General features: G+C 44.2%; 1 protein-coding gene across 4 annotated transcripts in view; it reads left to right on the forward strand.

The window, feature by feature from the left end:
- The window catches only part of LOC142104312 (inactive hydroxysteroid dehydrogenase-like protein 1), a 147757-nt gene that overhangs the window by 41793 nt on the left and 83593 nt on the right, over positions 1 to 22371 (forward strand). The window contains exons 1-2 of one of the 4 annotated variants that reach the window (XM_075188908.1): positions 12793 to 12997; positions 19911 to 20166. The exons of 1 other annotated variant lie outside the window; for it this stretch is intronic. In XM_075188908.1, the coding sequence (XP_075045009.1) occupies positions 19911 to 20166 (256 nt within the window). In that variant the 5' untranslated portion in view covers positions 12793 to 12997. Of the gene's footprint in view, positions 1 to 12792; positions 12998 to 19910; positions 20167 to 22371 lie in introns of those variants that run through there. 2 more of the 4 variants (XM_075188907.1, XM_075188905.1) reach the window with 2 other exon arrangements.

Raw genomic sequence — 22371 nt, forward strand, 5'->3', positions numbered from 1 at the left:
TGGGGCTATCCTACCACTTTTTAGATTGACCATGACAGGGGCTACGTTTGCCATCAGTCCAGTGTCCTGTCCATCTCTGGTCCATAGGGAACCTGGTATTTCCAGCAACATCCCCTTTACTTGAGATGGACTTTGTTCTATAACAGGAGAGTGTAACATTAACCTTGGAGGGGTGTCCAATATGTCCTGTACCTCATGTGCAACCTTCTCGGGTATATCTAGGAACACACCATCTGAAGTACAGTATATGACACATCCCATTTTACATAACAAGTCTCTCCCTAGCAAGTTAGTAGGAGCCGCTGCAGCCAAGAGAAACGAATGCTTAGTATGCAGAGGCCCGATAGTAACTTCGGCGGGTTTAGTTAGAGGATAATGTAACACTTTTCCCGTCACCCCCATAGCTGGAATAGTTTTGCTGGTCACCTGTAGATTGAAAGGAGAGGTTATCACAGATCGGGCCGCCCCTGTATCTACAAGAAAAGTTTGTTTCCTGCCAGCTATGTCAACTATCATTGTTGGTTCTTCACTCTGACTCTCAGTTAACCTCACTGGCTGTAGACTACAGGTATGACCTGACCCCTAGCGCTGACTATTGATTTCCCGCGCAGCATTTGCTGCCGTAATATGCGCGGGTAGATGTGAGTCTTCTAGTCTATGTGAATCCTTTCTTGGAGGATATCTATGTGACCCACCCCTATGTGTATTGAGTCTTTCTTTATTACAATCTCTCTTGTAATGTCCTTCCTCGTTACAGTTGAAACACCTGATCACTTTAGGTTTCCTGTTATATGGGTTGTATGCTGGTGGTCGTGTATGCACCCCTTCTAGAGCCTGTATACTTACCGTCATTAACCTATCACTTTTCTCTTCCCTTTTTCTAAAAAGGTTCTTGTCATGCTCCACAGCAGACTCCCTAAGGAAGTCTACCGTGACGCCTCTCCAATTAGGTAATGTGGTTTGTACTCTCGTCTTTAAATTTTCCCTAAGGCCATCCATCAGTACCCCTACAGCTACCTCTCTATGATGTGGGTCCTCACTTATGTTGGATATCCCAGTAAATCGTGCAATCGCTGTTATAGCTCTAGCAAAGTAATCTGAGGCAGTTTCACTATCCTTTTGTTTAATGGTGAAAATCTTACTCCAATTTACTACTACTGGAAAACAGATGGCTAAGTGTTTGACAATTTGTTCTATATTCCGTTGGTTAATCTCATCAGTCAGGGTGTCATCTTCCTCCAACAAACAATCTCCAATAAATTTTTGTATGTTAGTATTGGGAGGAAGACACGCCCTCAACACTACCCGCCAATCCTTACTGGTTGGTTCATGAGCATTCCCTAAGTCTTTAACAAATTTCTGACATTTAGCTAACTCTTTTCTAGGATCTGGGAATTCAGTCATAATGGAACGTAATTCTGATCTAGTCCAGGGACAATGCATTGTAACATTTCTTAAAGGAACTACACCATCCTTATCTGGTTTCCCATTGGGAACTGATATTGTGCGGACCGGGAACACACCCTCTGGTACACTAACTTCAGGGGACGCTACAGGATTTACAGGCCCTAGATTTAGAACACTTTCACTCCTAGTGATCACGCTACTCTCACCTATCTCAGCCATTTTCTCATACTTGCGCTGAGCCTCTAGTACATTAACAGCATGGGCAATGGCCGAAATCACAGTGGGTTCATCTTCGTTTTCAGATACACTTGATTGAAACTGATTTAAAACAGGGTACAACTTAGTAATTTTTCTATTTTCAGTTTTAACAACGGCTGTACTTACCCCTCCCGCCACATAAGGTGGCGGGGGCGCGCTTGCGCTGAGTTCGCCACGCTTCTCAATGGTTACATCCGCCTTGCGCGCGCTTTTCGCCACGCCTATTTCCGGTTTGCATTCGCTGCTCTGCAACGTGTTACCTTCCATTTGCCACAATTTTAAACAATCATTATGTCTATTTCTCTTTTTCGTTGACTTGATCAACCATATTCTATCTTTTACAGTATTCAGTACCTCTGCATTAAAACTCCCTATTGTTGGGAAAGGCCTATCACAAGCTTTGGTCATCCCGACCCACGTGTCACAATACACAGTTGCATATGCACCATACTTCTTACACATGAGAAACCTCGCTGAACCAATAGGGCCTTCCTTAGGCAGTACACTGACCATCTCTAGCGTATGCTTAGCACCCATGTTGAACAATATACCTTCTACCCGGAACACAGACACACCGCAATGCTCTGTTCCTTCCGGCCAAATGTGAAATACAGACACACCGCAATGCTCTGTTCTTTCCACCTAATAATTTCAACTCTGTTGCTATACTCACCGCTAGAGATCTATAATCCTCGGTGAACGTATTTCCTTTAGCCGCGCTCACTCGCTTTTCCCTAATACAGAAATATCACTGTGGGCCCCAAGGGCTATCAGCTCCTCGATACCCTGGCTAAACCACAAAATCTGCTGAGTTTATTATCGCTGGGAGCGCAAAGTCGATACAATCAACCTGCCTTTCCAGTATAATTCCTCCTAGCTGCTTCACCAATTCGCACTAACGGTGCGACCGGATCGCACTGCCTACCAATACTAATTATTAGCAAACCTTGCGATCTATTGGTAGCGCTTTGCGAAAACCCAGTTTTCGCATTCGGTATACCTGCTGTCACGGGCACTAGGAGTCTTTACCCAGGGATCACCAGATGGTAGGCTTACCAGAGCAATGTAGATGGTAATAGGGTACTCTGGTAGCTGGGTGATCACGGAACATGAAATGATGGCCGATGAGATGCTCAGGAAAGTCTATGACTAGCAACACTGGTAATAATGAGGTAATGATACACAAGGAACTGTATGGACAAGGACACGTGAAGGTAGTCAGTGGTCTGCGATAGCAAGTTGTACCACTGCTATAGTGAGGTGGAATGTCCAACAGAAACAAGGAGGTGATGAGAGTCAGCGGTCTGCGGGTAGCAAGTTGTACCGCTGTCTGAGTGAAGGAATGGAATCCAAGTGGAGGTATCCAGGTAGTCAGTGGTCTGCGGTAGCAAGTTGTACCACTGCTCTGTGAGAGGATAATGGAACAGGTGATACCGGAAACAGGGATCAGTGGTCTGACATCAGCAAGTTGTACCACTGCATATATATGTGAGGAGGTGCACGGGGGAAGACTGCAACACAGGATATACACAGGCACCTTATAAACGATCCACAGTAATATGCACAATATAGGTATATATATATGTAAATGACTGATCAGGTCTGCAATCTAGAAAGTCTCTTGAAGTAGTCCAGCACAATGATAACACAGTCAATGATGGCAATAGACTCAGCGGATAGCAGACTCCAGAGAGAACCAAACACAGTCCAGCAAGATATGCAATACACAGCACAGTCAATGAGAAGTATGCATACCGTGGTTCAGCAGTAGCAGTCAGATGGGATTGCAGCGGTACCTGAGCGGCTGGAGGCCGACTGGATAGGAAGTCCCTGGATAGGAGAAGCAGCGGTCTAGCAGGTGCAGCGCACAGGTGAGTAGACCGACAGGGACACGAATCCACAGGAGTCAGCAACACGTGGAACTGGACTCATAGGAAACCCAGGAGAATGGAGATGATCCAGCAGAGGGTAGTAGAAGAGATACAAATCCAATGCTGACAGGAGGGTAGAGGCCAGTGGAACACGTGAAGGCGTGGAGAGTGGATCAGCAGGAGATGGACGATAGCGCTGACCACAGCGGCAGGACTCAGCGGCACACGGAGGTAACCAGTAGCAACCACAGGAACCAACAGCGATGGGAAACAGGAGTGCAGCGCAGGGCCGGAGCTGTAGATCACGAAGTGTAGCAGATGGTAATGAAAAGCGGCAGTCTCGAGGAAGTCACAGCAAAGATGAGATGAGAGTGTAGTGCACGGAGGCAGCGGATAGTAATCAGCTGGCAGTCACGATGTTGAACACAGGCGAGTTGCAAGCAGGAGACCGTAGTGCACAGAGGCAGCGGATAGTAGTCAGCTGGCAGTCACGATGTTAAACACAGGCGAGTTGCAAGCAGGAGACTGTAGTGCACAGAGGCAGCGGATAGTAGTCAGCTGGCAGTCACGATGTTGAACACAGGCGAGTTGCAAGCAGGAGACTGTAGTGCACAGAGGCAGCGGATAGAAATCAGCAAACAGACTTGATGAGAAGCAGGTGAGTGAGGTAAAAGCTGGAGTGCACGGAGGCAGCGGATAGCAACGAGCAAACAGTCACATTGATATAAAATAACGTTGAAGTGGTGTAGAAGACTGTAGTGCACGGAGGCAGCGGATAGGAATCAGCAAACAGTCATGATGATAAAGTTGATGGTAGAAGTGGTATGGAACCACAGAGTAGAAGTGGTTTGGAAACCACAGGAATCAGCAGCACTGAATACACAAGTAATACAGGAACACCTTCAGAGACTCATGAGGAATGAGACTCCAAGATCAGGCAACGTGGTAGTGACCACAGGTGCTTAATATAGGGAGGTTGCCTGATCTGCCAATTAAGTTAAAGGGGTATACACTGAAGTATAGAAAAGGGCTGCGCATGCGCAGACCCTCAGGATGGTGGACGGCCACGGTTCCTAAATGTCCGGGAAGAGGCACTCACGGTCCGGTGAGTGACAGTACCCCCCCTTTTAAAGGTGGGCACAGAACGCCTGGAACCGGGCTTGTCCGGATTTTTGGAGTAAAACTTCTTCAAAAGGGCAGGAGCATTAAGATCTTCAGCTTTGATCCAAGAGCGCTCCTCAGGACCAAAGCCCTTCCAATGAACGAGGAAGTGGAGGACTCCTCGCGAAATTTTTGCATCTAGTACCTCGGTAATCTCAAAATCCTCCTCCTGATGGACTTGAACTGGCTGCGGAGCTGAGGGAGGAGTTGAAAAACGGTTGACAATAAGAGGTTTGAGCAAAGATACATGGAAGGCATTAGAAATCCGAAGACTCTTAGGAAGAAGGAGTTTCACACATACTGGATTGATAACTTGAATGATCCTATATGGACCAATAAAACGAGGGGCGAATTTCATGGATGGAACCTTCAAACGAATATTTTTTGTGGATAACCAGACACGATCTCCAATTTTTAGTGGTGGAATAGCCCGCCTTTTCTTATCAGCGAAAGATTTATATTTGACAGATGTCTTCTTTAAACAGGTTCTAACCTGAGACCAGATATTTTTAAAGGTCTGACAAACAGTCTCCACCGCAGGAACTTGGGTGGGCGGGAGGGCAGGAAATTCCGGAAAAGACGGATGGTGACCGTAGACCACAAAGAATGGAGTTTTGGATGATGACTCATGGTACATGTTGTTATGGGCGAACTCAGCCCAAGGGAGTAACTCTACCCAGTTGTCTTGATTGGCTGATGAAAATATCCTTATAAAAGTCTCAAGATCTTGATTGACACGTTCGGTTTGTCCATTGGATTGTGGATGGTAAGAAGATGAGAGTGCTAATCGTATGCCCAAGGTTTTACAAAGGGCTCGCCAGAATCTGGAAACGAATTGTACTCCTCTATCTGACACAATCTCAGATGGACATCCATGGATACGGAAGATCTCTTTAATGAAATGTTCAGCCAGGATAGACGAGGAAGGCAAACCAGACAGAGGGATGAAATGAGCCATCTTCGAAAATCTGTCCACTACCACCCAAATAGTGTTATGGTTCTTACTAGGTGGTAAATCAGTAACGAAATCCATACTAATATGGGTCCATGGTTTGGACGGAATGGGTAGTGGTCGCAGCAACCCTGCTGGGGTTCTGCGGGAGGATTTGAATTGCGAACATAATTCACAGGAAGCAATGAACTCTTTGACGTCTCTCCTCATTGAAGGCCACCAGTAACTTCGAGAGAGGATCTCAAAAGTCTTGTGTTCACCGGCGTGTCCAGAAAAACGAGAGGCATGGAACCACGAAAGGATTTTCCTCCTTAGAGTAGAAGGCACGAGGGTCTTCCCAAATGGTAGCGTTTTGGTGGATGAAGCAGCCAGTGAGATACATTTGGGGTCTAGAATGGTATGGTTGGAAACCTCTTCTATATCAGAGGACGTAGCAAAGGCTCTAGATAAGGCATCAGCTTTTTTGTTCTTGGCAGCTGGTTTGAAGGTAATTATTAATTCAAAACGGGAAAAGAAAAGAGACCATCTTGCTTGACGAGGGTTCAAGCATTGGGCAGACTGGAGATATGACAAGTTCTTATGATCCGTGAAGATCGTCACCGGATGACGAGCTCCCTCCAACAAGTATCTCCATTCCTCTAATGCGACTTTGATAGCCAGTAATTCCTTGTCTCCGATGGTATAATTCTTCTCTGCGGGTAGGAGACCCCGAGAATAGAAGGCACAAGGGTGGAATTTTTGCTGTTCCGAGCGTTGGGAGAGAATAGCTCCTAAGCCCACATTAGAGGCATCTACTTCTAGGAAAAAAGGGAGTGTCACATCAGGCTGACGAAGGATTGGAGCCGAAGAGAAGGACTCTTTTAATGTTTGAAAGGCTTGAATAGCCTCAGTAGACCATTGCTTAGGATTAGCCCCTTTACGAGTCAGGGCCACAATAGGAGATGCAATGGAAGAAAAATCTTGAATGAAGCGTCTATAGTAATTGGCAAAACCTAAAAAACGCTGGATGGCACGAAGAGTAGTTGGCTGGGGCCAATGTAGTACAGCATTTACTTTGTCAGGATCCATCTTCAGACCAACTCCGGAAACAATATACCCCAAGAATGGAATCTGGGGTAATTCGAATGAACATTTTTCTAATTTACAGAACAATGAATTTTTCCGTAGCCTGGAGAGGACTTCTGCCACATGTTGGTGGTGAGAAGGCAGGTCCTGTGAAAAAATCAATATGTCGTCCAGGTAGACGACGACACATACATATAATAAGTCCCGAAAAATCTCATTAATGAAGCCCTGAAAAACAGCGGGGGCATTACATAGCCCGAAAGGCATTACCAGATATTCGTAATGCCCGTCTCTGGTGTTAAACGCCGTCTTCCATTCGTCACCGGAACGGATTCTGATTAAATTGTAAGCACCACGAAGATCCAACTTAGTAAAAATACGGGCTCCCTTGATGCGGTCAAATAGCTCAGTGATCAACGGAATGGGATACCGGTTCTTGATAGTAATGGCATTGAGTCCACGAAAATCTATACAAGGGCGTAATGATCCATCCTTCTTTTTGACAAAGAAGAACCCAGCTCCAGCGGGCGAGGTGGAAGGTCGAATGAACCCACGCTGGAGGTTCTCCCGTATATATTCAGATGTAGCTTGAGTTTCAGGTAACGAGAGTGGATAGACCCGGCCTCTGGGAGGAGTCTTGCCAGGAAGAAGATCAATCGGACAATCCCAAGAACGATGAGGAGGAAGACGTTCAGACTGAGCTTTATCAAAAACATCGGTAAATGAAGCATATTGAGGAGGGAGTCCCGGTGAAATAGCTGAAATGGAAGCTTGCTGTACCTTGAGAGGAATGACTTGGGAAAGGCAATGATGGTGACATTCAGGCCCCCAAGACGTGACTTGAGGGGTGCGCCAGTCAATCTGGGGAGAATGACACTGAAGCCATGGAAGGCCTAGGACAATCGGACTTGTCGTAACAGGAAGAATTAAAAACGATATCTCTTCATGATGCAGAGCACCAATCTGAAGGGTTACTGGAGACGTACTCTGGGTGATGAGACCGTTGATGAGACGGGATCCATCGATAGCCGTCACAGTAATGGGAGTTTTTAAGGTAATCATTGGTAGAGACCATTGATTAACTAACGATTTGGAAATAAAATTTCCTGCTGCTCCGGAATCAATCAATGCCTGTGACTCAAAGGTCTTGGTAGCAAAGGAAATAGTCACATCAAAAGCGCAGACTTTAGATTTCATAGACGATGGAGAGGACTCCAGGGACCCTAACTTCACCTCTCCAGAACTAGTTAGGGCCTGGCATTTCCCGATCTCTTAGGGCAGGAGCTGAGGACATGAGTGGAATCAGCACAATAGATACAGAGTCTATTCTTGACTCTTCGTTTCCTCTCCTCAGAAGATAACTTGGAACGTCCAATCTCCATGGGAATCACAGCGGGTGACACTGGACGAAATTGAGGGTTAGAGCGAAAAGGTGCTTTAGCAGAAGTCGTTTTCTCAGCCTCTCTTTCACGAAATCTCATATCAACACGATGGCATAGAGAGATCAAATCTTCAAGTGACGAAGGAAGCTCTTGGGTAGTCAGTGCATCTTTAATTTTATCGGAAAGCCCCTGCCAGAAGGCGGCAACTAGGGCTTCAGTGTTCCACTGAAGTTCAGAGGCTAAGATCCTAAATTGAATGACGTACTGGCCTACAGTATGAGATCCTTGTCGCAGACGGAGGATGCTGGAAGCAGCGGAGGTCACACGACCTGGTTCATCGAACACACTTCGGAATGTAGAAATGAATTTGGCACTATCTTGTAATATTGGATCGTTCCTCTCCCACAGAGGGGAGGCCCAAGCCAGGGCTTGTCCTGAAAACAAAGAGATAAGATAGGCCACTCTGGAACGATGGGTAGAAAAATTTTGAGGTTGGAGCTCAAAATGGACTGAACATTGGTTAAGGAAACCCCTACAAGTTTTGGGGTCTCCATCGTACTTTGACGGAGTAGGCAGGTGAAGCGTGGAAGCTATAGACACCTGGGATGGCAATGGGGAAACGGAGGAAAGCACAGGAGCTTCAGTAGTAGCTGTCACAGTCTGTCCAGATGTACCTTGGGAGGTTAATGACTGATAACACTGAAGTAACAGCTGTTGACGGGCATCCTGTTGCTCCACACGGCTAACCAGATGTTGCAGCATCTCTTTGGCGGTAGGTTCCACATCTGGGTCTGTCATGGCCTGATCTTACTGTCACGGGCACTAGGAGTCTTTACCCAGGGATCACCAGATGGTAGGCTTACCAGAGCAATGTAGATGGTAATAGGGTACTCTGGTAGCTGGGTGATCACGGAACATGAAATGATGGCCGATGAGATGCTCAGGAAAGTCTATGACTAGCAACACTGGTAATAATGAGGTAATGATACACAAGGAACTGTATGGACAAGGACACGTGAAGGTAGTCAGTGGTCTGCGATAGCAAGTTGTACCACTGCTATAGTGAGGTGGAATGTCCAACAGAAACAAGGAGGTGATGAGAGTCAGCGGTCTGCGGGTAGCAAGTTGTACCGCTGTCTGAGTGAAGGAATGGAATCCAAGTGGAGGTATCCAGGTAGTCAGTGGTCTGCGGTAGCAAGTTGTACCACTGCTCTGTGAGAGGATAATGGAACAGGTGATACCGGAAACAGGGATCAGTGGTCTGACATCAGCAAGTTGTACCACTGCATATATATGTGAGGAGGTGCACGGGGGAAGACTGCAACACAGGATATACACAGGCACCTTATAAACGATCCACAGTAATATGCACAATATAGGTATATATATATGTAAATGACTGATCAGGTCTGCAATCTAGAAAGTCTCTTGAAGTAGTCCAGCACAATGATAACACAGTCAATGATGGCAATAGACTCAGCGGATAGCAGACTCCAGAGAGAACCAAACACAGTCCAGCAAGATATGCAATACACAGCACAGTCAATGAGAAGTATGCATACCGTGGTTCAGCAGTAGCAGTCAGATGGGATTGCAGCGGTACCTGAGCGGCTGGAGGCCGACTGGATAGGAAGTCCCTGGATAGGAGAAGCAGCGGTCTAGCAGGTGCAGCGCACAGGTGAGTAGACCGACAGGGACACGAATCCACAGGAGTCAGCAACACGTGGAACTGGACTCATAGGAAACCCAGGAGAATGGAGATGATCCAGCAGAGGGTAGTAGAAGAGATACAAATCCAATGCTGACAGGAGGGTAGAGGCCAGTGGAACACGTGAAGGCGTGGAGAGTGGATCAGCAGGAGATGGACGATAGCGCTGACCACAGCGGCAGGACTCAGCGGCACACGGAGGTAACCAGTAGCAACCACAGGAACCAACAGCGATGGGAAACAGGAGTGCAGCGCAGGGCCGGAGCTGTAGATCACGAAGTGTAGCAGATGGTAATGAAAAGCGGCAGTCTCGAGGAAGTCACAGCAAAGATGAGATGAGAGTGTAGTGCACGGAGGCAGCGGATAGTAATCAGCTGGCAGTCACGATGTTGAACACAGGCGAGTTGCAAGCAGGAGACCGTAGTGCACAGAGGCAGCGGATAGTAGTCAGCTGGCAGTCACGATGTTAAACACAGGCGAGTTGCAAGCAGGAGACTGTAGTGCACAGAGGCAGCGGATAGTAGTCAGCTGGCAGTCACGATGTTGAACACAGGCGAGTTGCAAGCAGGAGACTGTAGTGCACAGAGGCAGCGGATAGAAATCAGCAAACAGACTTGATGAGAAGCAGGTGAGTGAGGTAAAAGCTGGAGTGCACGGAGGCAGCGGATAGCAACGAGCAAACAGTCACATTGATATAAAATAACGTTGAAGTGGTGTAGAAGACTGTAGTGCACGGAGGCAGCGGATAGGAATCAGCAAACAGTCATGATGATAAAGTTGATGGTAGAAGTGGTATGGAACCACAGAGTAGAAGTGGTTTGGAAACCACAGGAATCAGCAGCACTGAATACACAAGTAATACAGGAACACCTTCAGAGACTCATGAGGAATGAGACTCCAAGATCAGGCAACGTGGTAGTGACCACAGGTGCTTAATATAGGGAGGTTGCCTGATCTGCCAATTAAGTTAAAGGGGTATACACTGAAGTATAGAAAAGGGCTGCGCATGCGCAGACCCTCAGGATGGTGGACGGCCACGGTTCCTAAATGTCCGGGAAGAGGCACTCACGGTCCGGTGAGTGACACCTGCCCTGTATACCGTCCTTCAGTTGGGCAATCCGCCTCGTCAGACAGCAACTGAGCACCTCAACAATAAAACAGTGTATCTACGTTACAACATCACACACTATACACCTTTTCTGCGCAGAAAATCAAAAGTTCCCAACAATAGTAATAATGTCTCAGAGGCTTTCACAAGTAATTATACTATGCATGTAAAATAACTATCAACACGATTGTTTAACCACGTGGCAAGTTTACCGGAAGTTCGCGTACGCACAGCAGGAAGTACACATACGCTAAACAATGCAATACAGTTAAAACGCACAATGACAGAAAAAAGAAACAGTTTTCTCTTTTGTCCCTAGGTTCTAGTTAGCGTGCCCTAGATAATGCAAAACGGACATTCGGTTTCGCAACACAGAGTAAAATTCAGGTTTTGAACACCATGCGTTCTTACCCGTTTATGACGCGTCTCCACCCTTTGTTGAGGAACCGAAATCCGTTGGTCTTGCGTATCATCGGCAACGAAACCTCCAAAGCTCACGAGCCCCCAAATTGTAATGTGCGTATTGTCGCTAACCAATAACGATTGTCGAACCTCGATTTGTGTTTCCAACGCACAAAGATTTATTCGCAATAAGTTGAAAAAAATATGCTCAAGCGATGTAATAGTAAATACAGCCGTTACTTAACGCAGGCGCTCTGGATCCAGTGCAGTCATTCAATCCTGAAGTCTGGGGACAAGAAGTCTGCACTCTGGATCACAAGCTGCTGCTTATATACACAATCAAGTACAGTAATACAATGAAGATGGTATGGCTTGCATCTATTGGTCCGGGTCTCAGGAATGTCCAAGGGGTCGTCAATCATTGGCTGGTTCATCCTAAGGAATCCAAAGGAGGGGGTCATCTCTGCAGGGGGTATGCTCTGCTCTTCCCGCCAGAATTCCTTACTCTTAAGTAGTTCATAATTCCCTATCATTCATAACTTGCGTATGCACTCTGCGATTCCCTCGCAGAGCGCACCAAACAGTAGGATATGTAACAAGGTTCATTATGATACCACTCATGATGTTATTCCTTTAACCCGTTCTGTGTATTTCACTAATATGCATGTAACTCTGATATAACATATAAATACTACTATATTTCGACATAACTGACTATGTGTTGCAACTACCAATAATGTGTACTATTTTATAAGTATGCGTGTTTGTGCAAATGTATGGTAAAAGACCAATTACTGTTGCTGCCACGTGTAGTGGATGCGTACGCCCTTTCACGCCGTAGCGTGCCCTTGTACGTCATAGCGTACCGTACGCATCTTTTCAGACAAAGACAACCAAGTTTGCTAGACTTTAATTGAAATGACTTTATCCAATTTGCTGACTTCGACAGCTATCACATGGTTTATGGGCAATTCTTCTTAAGAGTGCAATAAAGGATTTGGGTAGTAGCAGATACACAAGAATGCTTAAAGGTTGAGATGGAGAGACATAAAGGCAAATGTGACATAGTAAAGTAAATAATAATGGGATTGTAACATGGATATTGGTACAAGTATAAGTAAAAGAAATGGAAAAAAAGAAAGGCCCAAGATCAGTGTCTGATTTTGTAGTCATCCATGAGACCTTGTTTGCTTAGTGCCGCAAGACACTTAGAGGTATATTTACTAAACTGCGGTTCTGACGAGCCGCCAATTCTCAGCGCTTTCATGTCATTTTTTTAAAACGGCAAGACAAACCCGATGTCAGCACCTCAGCAATAAGGTGTGTCCTGCAGCAAAGCTAGACTTGCTCAAATGTCAGTAATTTAATCACTGGCATCAATAAATATATGCACAATTCCAGTCTATCATTAGTATTCAAAATTTTTGTAAACAGTTTTGCTTCAAAGACATAGGTAGTACAAGATACAATCTCTTGCTCAATATTTCAATAAAACTTTAAATGAGGTGTGTCAATCCCAAGTAATTGCGGTTGGATAACCTGTTCCCCAACCCACTAATACATAGAACAGCATTTAGGAATTATCTCTCTCAGTTGAAGGAATCAGGAGACTTGTGGGCCATTCCTGAAACAGCTTTGGTCAACCAAGAAACTCTTCAAATACAATTTCCCATCATCTAAAACGTGAGTTATATGTCTAATACACCTTATTAAATTAATATTTAAATCCAACTCATTGGATGATCAGCTACACCGGAAAAGCCATACTTTCATATTCATAGCCATCTTTTAGTTAATTTTTAATTTTAGTATATTTTTATTTATGATCCTAGAAGGTGCTACCCCTCAACCATAATTATAATGACATCAAAACAGAGAACAACAGGTTTTTATTGGACCCACAAAGACAATATCTCTATAAACATAAACTGGAAATAAGAGTTATCTCCTGTAATTATTTTCCATCTGTGGAGCTTATTTTCTGGTATCACAGTATAATTAGACAATCTTCAACATTTTAATAAATATTGGTACGTATTATGTAATAAAATTGATTACAATGCCATGTATTCAATTCATATATTTCAATTGATCTTGAATTTACTGTTTCTTTAAATAGTATCAGTTGCTAATCGTTCTTAGTATGAGTGTACATAGAAGTATTTTGTGCCTACAAAATTGTACTGTTATGTTTTTTTAATAGCAGCCTTAGGGTTTGTTACACCTTCTACCTATATTCTATTATAACTAGCAGTCATCGTGCATTGCATATTATTATTATATAGCATGCTACATCCACACGTAGTTCTAGTCTTATGGCTGGGAGCTCAGATGTTTTGTTACAGCTCTCTCTCTCTCTCTTAACCCTCTAGTTAAAAGGTATTCATCAATATGGTCAGTTTACAATTTTGGTGCAATTCTTTTATGGATCTCACAGCCATGGCTTACATCTTCTGTGAAGTAGTGATGGGCTCCCTTCCTGCTTCACAACAGTTCTGTGAAGCTAATCAATATTTTATTATTTTATAAACTACCAGTCATCCTATATTGGATATATTTTTTAAGCAAAAACAGAAGGGAAAATGATCAACATAACAAAAAAAATTATACATCGAAAATATCAAAACAAAACATCTTTACTAGAGATGCTCAGGCTCGGATTTCCGCAAACCGAACCCCCGAACATTGCCAATCCGAGTACCAAGCTGAGTGATCTTGGTACTTTCCCACTTTCTCGGATCTGAATCGAGGCAAAACGTAATCGTTGCGTCGTCGGATCTCGTGGGTTTTGGATTCCATAAGTACCTCCCTCCTCAGGAGATCTAGCCCCATTGCTCATACAGAGACAGGGGTAGCAGTGTTCTTGTCACTCTCCATTCTCCAGTGACATTGCTCAGTGCCATTGCTCACAAAGAAACACGGTTAGCAGTGTTCTTGTCACTTGTCACTCTCCATTCTCCAGTGACATTGCTCACACGGAAACAGGGGTAGCAGCGTTCTTGTCACTCTCCATTCTCCAGTGACATTGCTCAGTGCCATTGCTCACACAGAAAGAGGGGTAGCAGTGTTCTTGTCACTCTCCAGTCTCCATTGACATTGTTCAGTGCCATTGCTCACACAGAAACAGGGGTAGCAGTATTCTTGTCACTCTCCAGTCTATAATGCCATTGCTCAGTGCCATTGATCATACAGAAATAGGAGGGTAGCAGTTATCTTGTCAACAATTGACCTGAAATGACTGGAAATTAATGTTATTGAGGTTAATAATAATATAGGAACAAAAAAAAGAGCCAAATTATGTGATTTTAGCTTTTTTGGCAATTTTGTTTTTTTAAATACAGTTCCAAAACCAAAACCAAAACACGTGAGGGCGGTTTTGCCAAAACCAAAACATGAATACAGATCCAAGACCAAAACAGGGGTCAGTGATCATCCCTAGTTTTTACATTGTATATGAATACATAAGATTCTATAATATAAAGGTCTAGTGGCGTGTGTTAGTCTGTCTGTGTGTGTGTGTAAAAAAAAACAAACCAAGCTGCAGCGCCACCTGCTGGGCAGAGTTATACACTGATCTATATATTTCTTGAAGGAGAAGTGACAGTTGGGAGTGATTGGAGGTTGCCGGGGTGACAGTGGGGAGTTTTTAACACCTTAAGTAGCTTTATTTGACTAGAATGCATGAGTATTATGCACTGGTTAACTGGCCTACTAAATTCTTAGTGTGTGTGTAAAAAAAACCTCAAAAAGGGCTGAAATTTGGTATACTGACAATATTGACGAGTTGAGGGGTCAAACTCATTTTCGTGAGGTAATTCTACCTCATGAACACACATGTGTACAGTGGCGGATCCAGGGGGGTGCGATCGGGGCAATCGCCCCCCCCCCCCCTAGCAGGGGTTTGCTGCCGACGGCTGCACAGTATGTGCAGGTCCGTTTGGCAGTGACAGTGTGCTGCCGGGCTGCTCTGATTGTGTTTTAAACACAATCGGAGCAGCCGGGCAGCACACTGTCCCTGCCTGTCACTGCCGAGCGGACCTGCACATACTGTGCAGTCCCCGGCAGCCTCAGAAGTCGGAAAGGGGGCGGGGCCTAAATCACCCCGCCCTAACATCCCCCCAGGGAACAAACATTTTCTAGATCCGCCTCTGCATGTGTAGCGGCGTGTGTTAGTGTGTGTGTGTCTCGGGAAAAAACTATTTTCTCAGAAAGGGCTCATCCGAATGACCTGAAATTTGGTATACTGACATTATTTGACAAAAAAAATGCATGAGTATCATGCACGGGTTAACTTGTAATTAAATAAATATATAAATAGATCTAACATATACAAGAGTAGTTTATTGGGTACATGATGTCTATTTGCATTACTTAATTGACATTCCCATTTGCACTACTGCAGTAATGAAAATTGATTTTTAAATGAATAAACAAAAGATGTGGAGGTGTTTGTTTTTAATTACATTTTGTATGGAAAATGTTACTTACACATCTATTATTAATTGTCAAGATAATATTCTCTCATGGATATATGACACTTCATTACATTAATATATTGTGTAGAAATAGGGTAATGGAGTTTTAGCATTAAACACAAGGGGCTAGATTTACTAAGCTGCGGGTTTGAAAAAGTGGGGATGTTGCCTATAGCAACCAATCAGATTCAATCAGAAAGCTAGAATCTGATTGGTTGCTATAGGCAACATCCCCACTTTTTCAAACCCGCAGCTTAGTAAATCTAGCCCATGGTGTTGTATAAAAATAATGGGCCTGATTAAGGGACATAAATGCCGATACTTGCTGTATTTTGCATTATTTTTTTGCAAGGCTTGCAGACAGTAACCCCCCCCCCCCCCCAGGGCGAATTCCAGACGCCCGATTAGCACAAATGTCTAAATTCATCAGAATCATAGTCCACAATGGGGGGACCGGCCGAAAAGTCCTCGTCAAGGGGCCCCAAAGGCGAAAGAAGTCATGCCTGAGCGAAGCTGAAGCACTGCAGAACCTCCTCTCTTCTTATGTCCTCCCTTTTTATGGGACTTCCTCGGAATTGGGACCTGAGCCAACTGGGAGGAGCACAAAGGTAGTTCTAGGACTGTTCTGCTGGGTAGTGTTGCCAAATAAACTGGTGACACACAAGATGGCACTGCAGGTGTTGGTGAAAACTTGTTGATCACTGCCTCAACAAATAGTTGTAAGTCAGATAGGATGGGGTGATCAGTCTCAATCAAAGGGTTTGCCCATTCCATAGCCTCTCCTCTAAAATTTGCTAACAAACAAAACCTGCCTCTTTGGGTCACTGACAAGGCTAGGTACTGAGGGGAAATAAGAAGCACAAAACTTCAGTAGAGCACTAAATTGAGAAAGGTGCCTCTCAAAGGTAGGTGACGGCTCAGACTTGGCACCCTCGGCAACGGATGGTTCGGACTTGGCAGCAGGCCCGGACTGGGTGACAGACTTGGCACCAGGCCCGGACTGGGAGGCAGACTTGGCAGGGACAGCACTATGAGAAGCCTCTGAGCAGACAGCGCTGTGAGAAGCCTCAGAGCAGACAGCGCTGTGAGAAGCCTCAGAGCAGACAGCGCTGTGAGAAGCCTCAGAGCAGACAGCGCTGTGAGAAGCCTCAGAGCAGACAGCACCAAGTGATAATTCTGGCTGAACCGCATAGAGTGGCAACTCGGGCTGAACCGCATAGAGTGGCAACTCGGGCTGAACAGCATAGAGTGGCAACTCGGGCTGAACCGCATAGAGTGGCAACTCGGGCTGAACCGCATAGAGGGGCAACTCGGGCTGAACCGCATAGAGGGGCAACTCGGGCTGAACCGCATAGAGGGGCAACTCGGGCTGAACCGCATAGAGGGGCAACTCGGGCTGAACCGCATAGAGGGAGAACTCGGGCTGAACCGCATAGACTGGCAATGTTTCTGGAGCGGACTGTAGCTCAGGAACAGAGACAGCGGCTGGCGACTCGGAACAGGCGGCTGGAGCTGGCGCCTCGGGACAGGCGGCTGGAGCTGGCGCCTCGGGACAGGCGGCTGGAGCTGGCGCCTCGGGACAGGCGGCTGGAGCTGGAGCCTCGGGACAGGCGGCTGGAGCTGGCGCCTCGGGACAGGCGGCTGGAGCTGGCGCCTCAGGACAGGCGGCTGTGGTTAGCAGATTGGGTCTCGTCCCAGAGAGCAGAAATGGTGAAGCATAAACAAATCCGGAATGCGGAGAGGAAACAACAGAGGATGGTTCAGTAGGCTGTCGTGGTCTGCGGAGAGGGCAGTCTTCTAAGATGTGTTCATTACTGGCACAGTAGAGACACAGTTCGTTAATTTTCCTGTGCCGCCGCTCCGCTTCGGTCAGATGGGAACGAGAAGCACCTGTTAACCGAGAATTTATTACACCATAGTTCTTAGTAGGCTGAAAATTTGTAGAAGCACAATTCAGAGGTGCTGTTTGCACAGATTCAGCAGCAAAGAAGGTGGGTTGAGACAAATCAGCAGCTTCTGAATTAGATGAGACAGAATCTAATAGTCTCCTGAGTGGGTCCATAAGCAAAGTAGAAAATTTAGCCAGCTGAGAACGTAGCAGGATTATGTAAATTTGTAAAGCCTGTAGCTGTGGCAATTCAAAAGTTGGTAAAGCAGACATGTTCCAAAAATCAATGAAAATGAATTGCAGAACCAAAAGGTACCAGAATAAAAACTTTCACCTGACTCCTAAGCTGTTTTTTTTCTTTGTTGGCTGGTTATACTGTCACGGTTCAATGCAGGAATACAGCTTGGAGCCACGGATATGGTGAAAAACACTCAATGTTTATTTGCTGAAGAGTACAACACAGAAGGTAATCATGAGCTTGCAGTAAATACCAGGTACATGGCTGATGCAGGTAAGCAGAAGGTAATATAAGCTTGCAGTAAATACCAGGTACACAGCTGATGCAGAAAAGCAGGAGGTAATATGAGCTTGCAGTAAATACCAGGTACACAGCTGATGCAGGAAAGCAGGAGGTATGGAGAGATCCCAAGCAGCAAGTGAACCAGAAGGAAGCAACAACAAAGTAACAACAATAATCAGCAATGAATGCTGGGAGAGACAAGTATAAGAAAGGCGCAACAGCAGCACCTCTGGTGAACAGAGGTACTGCCCAATACATATATATAAATTTCTTACTTAAGTCTCCTGAACAAAACCATGTTAAAATACAAGGGGTGAAAATTAGTTTTCTATTTTCCACATAAGTTAAATACTTGCTGGTTTTTTTTTTTTTTCATTTTAAGGCGCACAATGGGACTTGCAGCCAAAAGACAATTTTTATACAAAAGTAGCAAAAATAATAATACAAAATAATATTAAATTGTTGACTTTTAGGATCTTTAAAAATGGGAGCACAGGATATTGGGTTACATTTGCAGACAGGCTTCATCAATCTCTGTGTTCTCACCTCTCCCTGTGGTGAGGTTTAAGACGGACTCCAACCATAATAAACAAACCTCATCAACTCACCCTCAGACTACTATGGTGTCTTACAAAATACTTCATGAAAATGACTTAAGTCTTTATTTTTTTGACTTTTTTTTGTATACTAATGTTGTTTTAGTTATATGGTAAATTTGTCAGATGAGTCTGAAAGTCAGTATACAGGTAAACTCCTTGCTGGAATTAATGAAGGAATAGTCCTAAAGTGTAGTAGGCAGGAAAATACAGTGACACATTTACTCTTTCCAATATGATCATTTTCATCAACAGTCTAACAAAAGTAATATTATGGGGTGCACTCCCAAAATTAGAATGGCGGTATGCCCCCAAGTATGTTCTAGGTAGGCAAATGGAAGTATTTGCACAAAATTTAATGGACTGTGCGGCCACATCCATCTATGTTAGATTCCAGGTACAAGTCCAGGGGGTATATTTACTAAACTGTGGGTTTGAAATAGTGGAGATGTTGCCTATAGCAACCAATCAGATTCTAGTTAGCATTTAATTAGTTAATTCTACAAAATGACAGTTAGAATTTGATTGGTTGCTATAGGCAACATCTCCACTTTTTCAAACCCACAATTTAGCAAATATAGCCCCAGGACGTTCCTAGTCCCGTGGAGCACTGCCTGTCTCTTTTTCCAATCCATTGTCCATTGTCCCTCAACCCACTGCAATTTCTTGATTTTTACTACTTTTTCAAACAACATACCAACAGTAATCCATTCTATTTTGATATGGGATTAGTTTTCGACATTACACTTGTTTTGGAGCCAAATGCTATATTCAGGATTGATTATTGTTTGATTGTTTAGTCAGATGTTGGTCTACTTTAATATAACCCCACACTTACTCACAGGAATTAGCATTTACCAGGCAAAACCATATAACATAAAAAAATTCTAAATTGATTTGTCAGTCACCTAATGCAGATGGTAAAACCTGATGTGAGACCGATAAAGGGCAACGGGTAAAGGGCTATGCGCAATTTCTTTTTACATATGTTTAATGGAACCTAATAGTGTTGTAATTGTTGGAGTAAAATACAATAAATAAATAAACCATGAAGTACAGTATTATACTGTTACTTTGATCACTTCCACTAATCTTATCCTACGTGTTGTCATTTTAGATGTCTGTATTCAGTTTCAATGGTGCAAAAGAGCTGATGGGTGCTGTAAAAAGTGTCTCTGTATCACTAGCTCAGGAGGTGTCGCAGTCTTACTACAATCACATGGAGATCCTGGCTATGGTGGGAGCCTGCTACGCAGTTTGGAAAGGTCTCAGCCTCCTGTGTTGGTGCTATAGTCTGGTGCAGCAGATCTTGTATCGTCTGTTCAGCAACACCAGCGTTATAAGACAATATGGAGAGTGGGCTGTAGTCACTGGTGAGTGGGACTGATGTGTCAAACATAAAATGAAATATTCTGGCCCATGAGGACCTTATATCAGCGCTCTCTCTCTTCTCTCTCTCCCCCCACCTCTCTCTCTCTCTCTCTCTCTCTCTGTCTCTCTCTTTTACTCGCTCTCCTTTCTCTCTCCCCTCTCCTCTCTTCCCAGAAAAATAAATTTTTTATGTGGTACCTCCAAAAGGCACATAAAAAAATTAGTCAAACAATGAGTATACCATGAAAATAGTCTACTATTAAAGTAATTATAATCGTTTTAAAATAAGCATTGCCCAATCAATTGTATGTGTGTCCAAAGCACAAAGTGATTTATTTTTAGCAGATGTAAATAGTCAACAATTCAATACATTATTATATTATGATACAGTACAGCACAGCCAATACCAAAAGTTACATACATACATACCGCTGCAATCGCTGCGCTTCCATGGGTCCCAATGGAACAGTGTATCTGTTTAGATAACTGTGGTCAGAGTTGACTGACCCTGATGGGGGATGCAGCTAATATATACAGTCAGTGTTTCATTGTGAACAATAGAGATGACGTAGCTTGCTTCCATAGGTCCAGGCACAGGGTGGCTTCAGGGTAAACAGTTCATAGGCTGATTCAATCTAAGGAATCCAAAGGAGGGGGTCGTCTCTCCAGGGGGTCTGCTCCTTTCATAGCCAGCATCATACAAAGGTTTATTCCCTAATATCAATAACTAAAGTATGCAATGTGCGATCTCTTCGCCGACTGCACCGGACAGCTGCTGATGATTAGGGCTTTAATATGATATCAGGCATGACACCTTTCCTATAACCTAAACCTTTAATAACACTAAAATGTACATATAATTATATTATATAAACTAATAATAAACCAAATACTATCTGCTCCTGAATTACAGTGTAACAGAACCAATATGAAATTAAATAAACAACTAAATGTTGTAATGCGAGTGTGTGCGTGCGTATTTTACCGTGCGAATGCACCACGCCACGTAACACGTGGCGTATGGATCGCATTTGCATGGCTAAACAATATTAAACCAATATACTTTCGTTCATCCAGTTATACGACTTCAACAGTCCACCCTTTGATAGTATAATAAACTATCACCTTAAAGATGTTATATGCAGGATCTCAGTACCACGTTTCATTGTTATGTAATACAAATCCCCCTTGGTGTATGACCATGCTGTTTGTAGATCTAAACAAGTTATCATAAGAGAGAGTCTTAATCCTCTAAACGATTTCTTCTTCTACTATAGACCGTACATTTCTGGAGCTTGGAGATAACCTTTTGTATGCCCTTCAAGGGTGCAATAAAACACTTAGTACATTATTTGGAAAGGTACAAGGTACAGTAGAACATGTATCAGCTATACAGAATTCTCCACTACAGTTCTTCAAGTTTAACAGGTTCTTCTGTCCAACGCATGTCTTCAAGCTCAGAATACATTTAAACACTTCATGTTCATCAATAGCATCATCCTATGTCTATCAATAGTGTCATATACAATCTCCTTCAGCTTGCGTTAATATACACACTTCTAATTATGTCATCAGTTCTTTTCATCAACACTTGTGGGCGGGCTATTGTCTGTTCGTTCTTCCCAGTCTCCCAATACTCAGATTTAACAGTGATCGGCTTGCAAAGCATTGGGAGACTTCAGACTAAGGGACCTAGGTGTCCTACTTTTTTTCCCTAGTGACCTCCCACCCATAGTTCGGGTACCTCAAGAATATTTAGTGGGAAGAGAACTAGTCCTACTTGATATAATCACTGAGGCACGTGTGAGCACGCCCAGCACTTTGTTTGGTCTAATACCTTACCCTCCCAAGAATGATAATCATTCTCAAGGATGCCTGCTCAAGTCCGGATATTACTGGACTGGCATCGCTGGGTGTATCTCTTTTCTAACCATGGGGTCGCCGTACTTACGGACGTAATGCTACTCAGACAATAGCCCCTCGCACTTTCTCCAAGCTCCAAGGTTTCTAAATTTTCCTTTACCCCTGAATTGAATAGAGTAATTGGTTGGACCGATTATGCTACTAACTTCTTCCTCCCCAATACCTCCTTATCATTACCTGAACCAGTCTCTGTCACCTGCTAATAATCAAAAGAATTAACCGTCCTGAGAAGAGAGTTAAATGAGAGAACACAAAACAGGAAAAACTACAACTTCATGCTGGAC

This window comes from Mixophyes fleayi, chromosome 10 (assembly GCF_038048845.1).
Source record: "Mixophyes fleayi isolate aMixFle1 chromosome 10, aMixFle1.hap1, whole genome shotgun sequence".
NCBI lineage: Eukaryota > Metazoa > Chordata > Amphibia > Anura > Limnodynastidae > Mixophyes > Mixophyes fleayi.